The 621-nt window shown below is 54.3% G+C and overlaps 1 protein-coding gene across 1 annotated transcript in view; it reads left to right on the top strand.

The window, feature by feature from the left end:
• Window positions 1–92, top strand: part of LOC108544033 (olfactory receptor 2T2-like) — a 3,850-nt gene extending 3,758 nt beyond the window's left edge. Inside the window, exon 3 of the mRNA XM_017894960.1 lies at window positions 64–92. Within this exon, the coding sequence (XP_017750449.1) occupies window positions 64–92 (29 nt within the window). The remainder of the gene's footprint in view (window positions 1–63) is intronic.
• Window positions 93–621: the final 529 nt, after the last annotated feature.

Here is a 621-nt window from a genome sequence, read left to right as displayed (position 1 = left end):
AATACAGCAGACATACATGGCTGTCTCGTAGGCTGACGTGTCCATGCAGGAGAGCTTCAGAAGGGCAGGGACCTCGCAGAAGAAGTGGTTGATCTCCCAAGAGGCACAGAAGGGGAACTGCATGGTGACGGGGGTGAGCAGGAAACCGTCCATAGAGCCTACCAGCCAGGCTGCCGCCACAATCAACCAGCAGATCCTGCGGCTCATGAGGACAGGGTAGCGGAGAGGGTTGCAGATGGCTATGTAGCGATCATAAGACATGAGTCCTAGGAGGAAGAACTCAGCCCCTGCTAAGGTCAAGTAGAGGAAGTGTTGGGCAGTGCATCCTGCAAAGGAAATGGCTCTCTGGCTCATCACCTGGTCCACCAGCATTTTGGGCACAATGGTGGAAACGTACAGGATGTCCATGAGGGAGAGCTGGCTGAGCAGGAAGTACATGGGGTGTGGAGGCGGGAGTCTATGTGGATGAGAATGATCATGGCCATGTTGCTGGCTACAGAGATCACAAAGACCAGGAGAATGAGGGCAAAGAGAAGCCAGGGGAAACGGGCGTTGCTGAACAAACCCAAGAGGATAAAGTCGGCATACACGGAATAATCGCCCCGCTCCATAGCTCTGTAG

Source organism: Rhinopithecus bieti, unplaced genomic scaffold (assembly GCF_001698545.2).
Source record: "Rhinopithecus bieti isolate Rb0 unplaced genomic scaffold, ASM169854v2 scaffold_26106, whole genome shotgun sequence".
Classification (NCBI taxonomy): Eukaryota; Metazoa; Chordata; class Mammalia; order Primates; family Cercopithecidae; genus Rhinopithecus; species Rhinopithecus bieti.
This window is presented reverse-complemented; position numbering and strand designations above follow the sequence as displayed.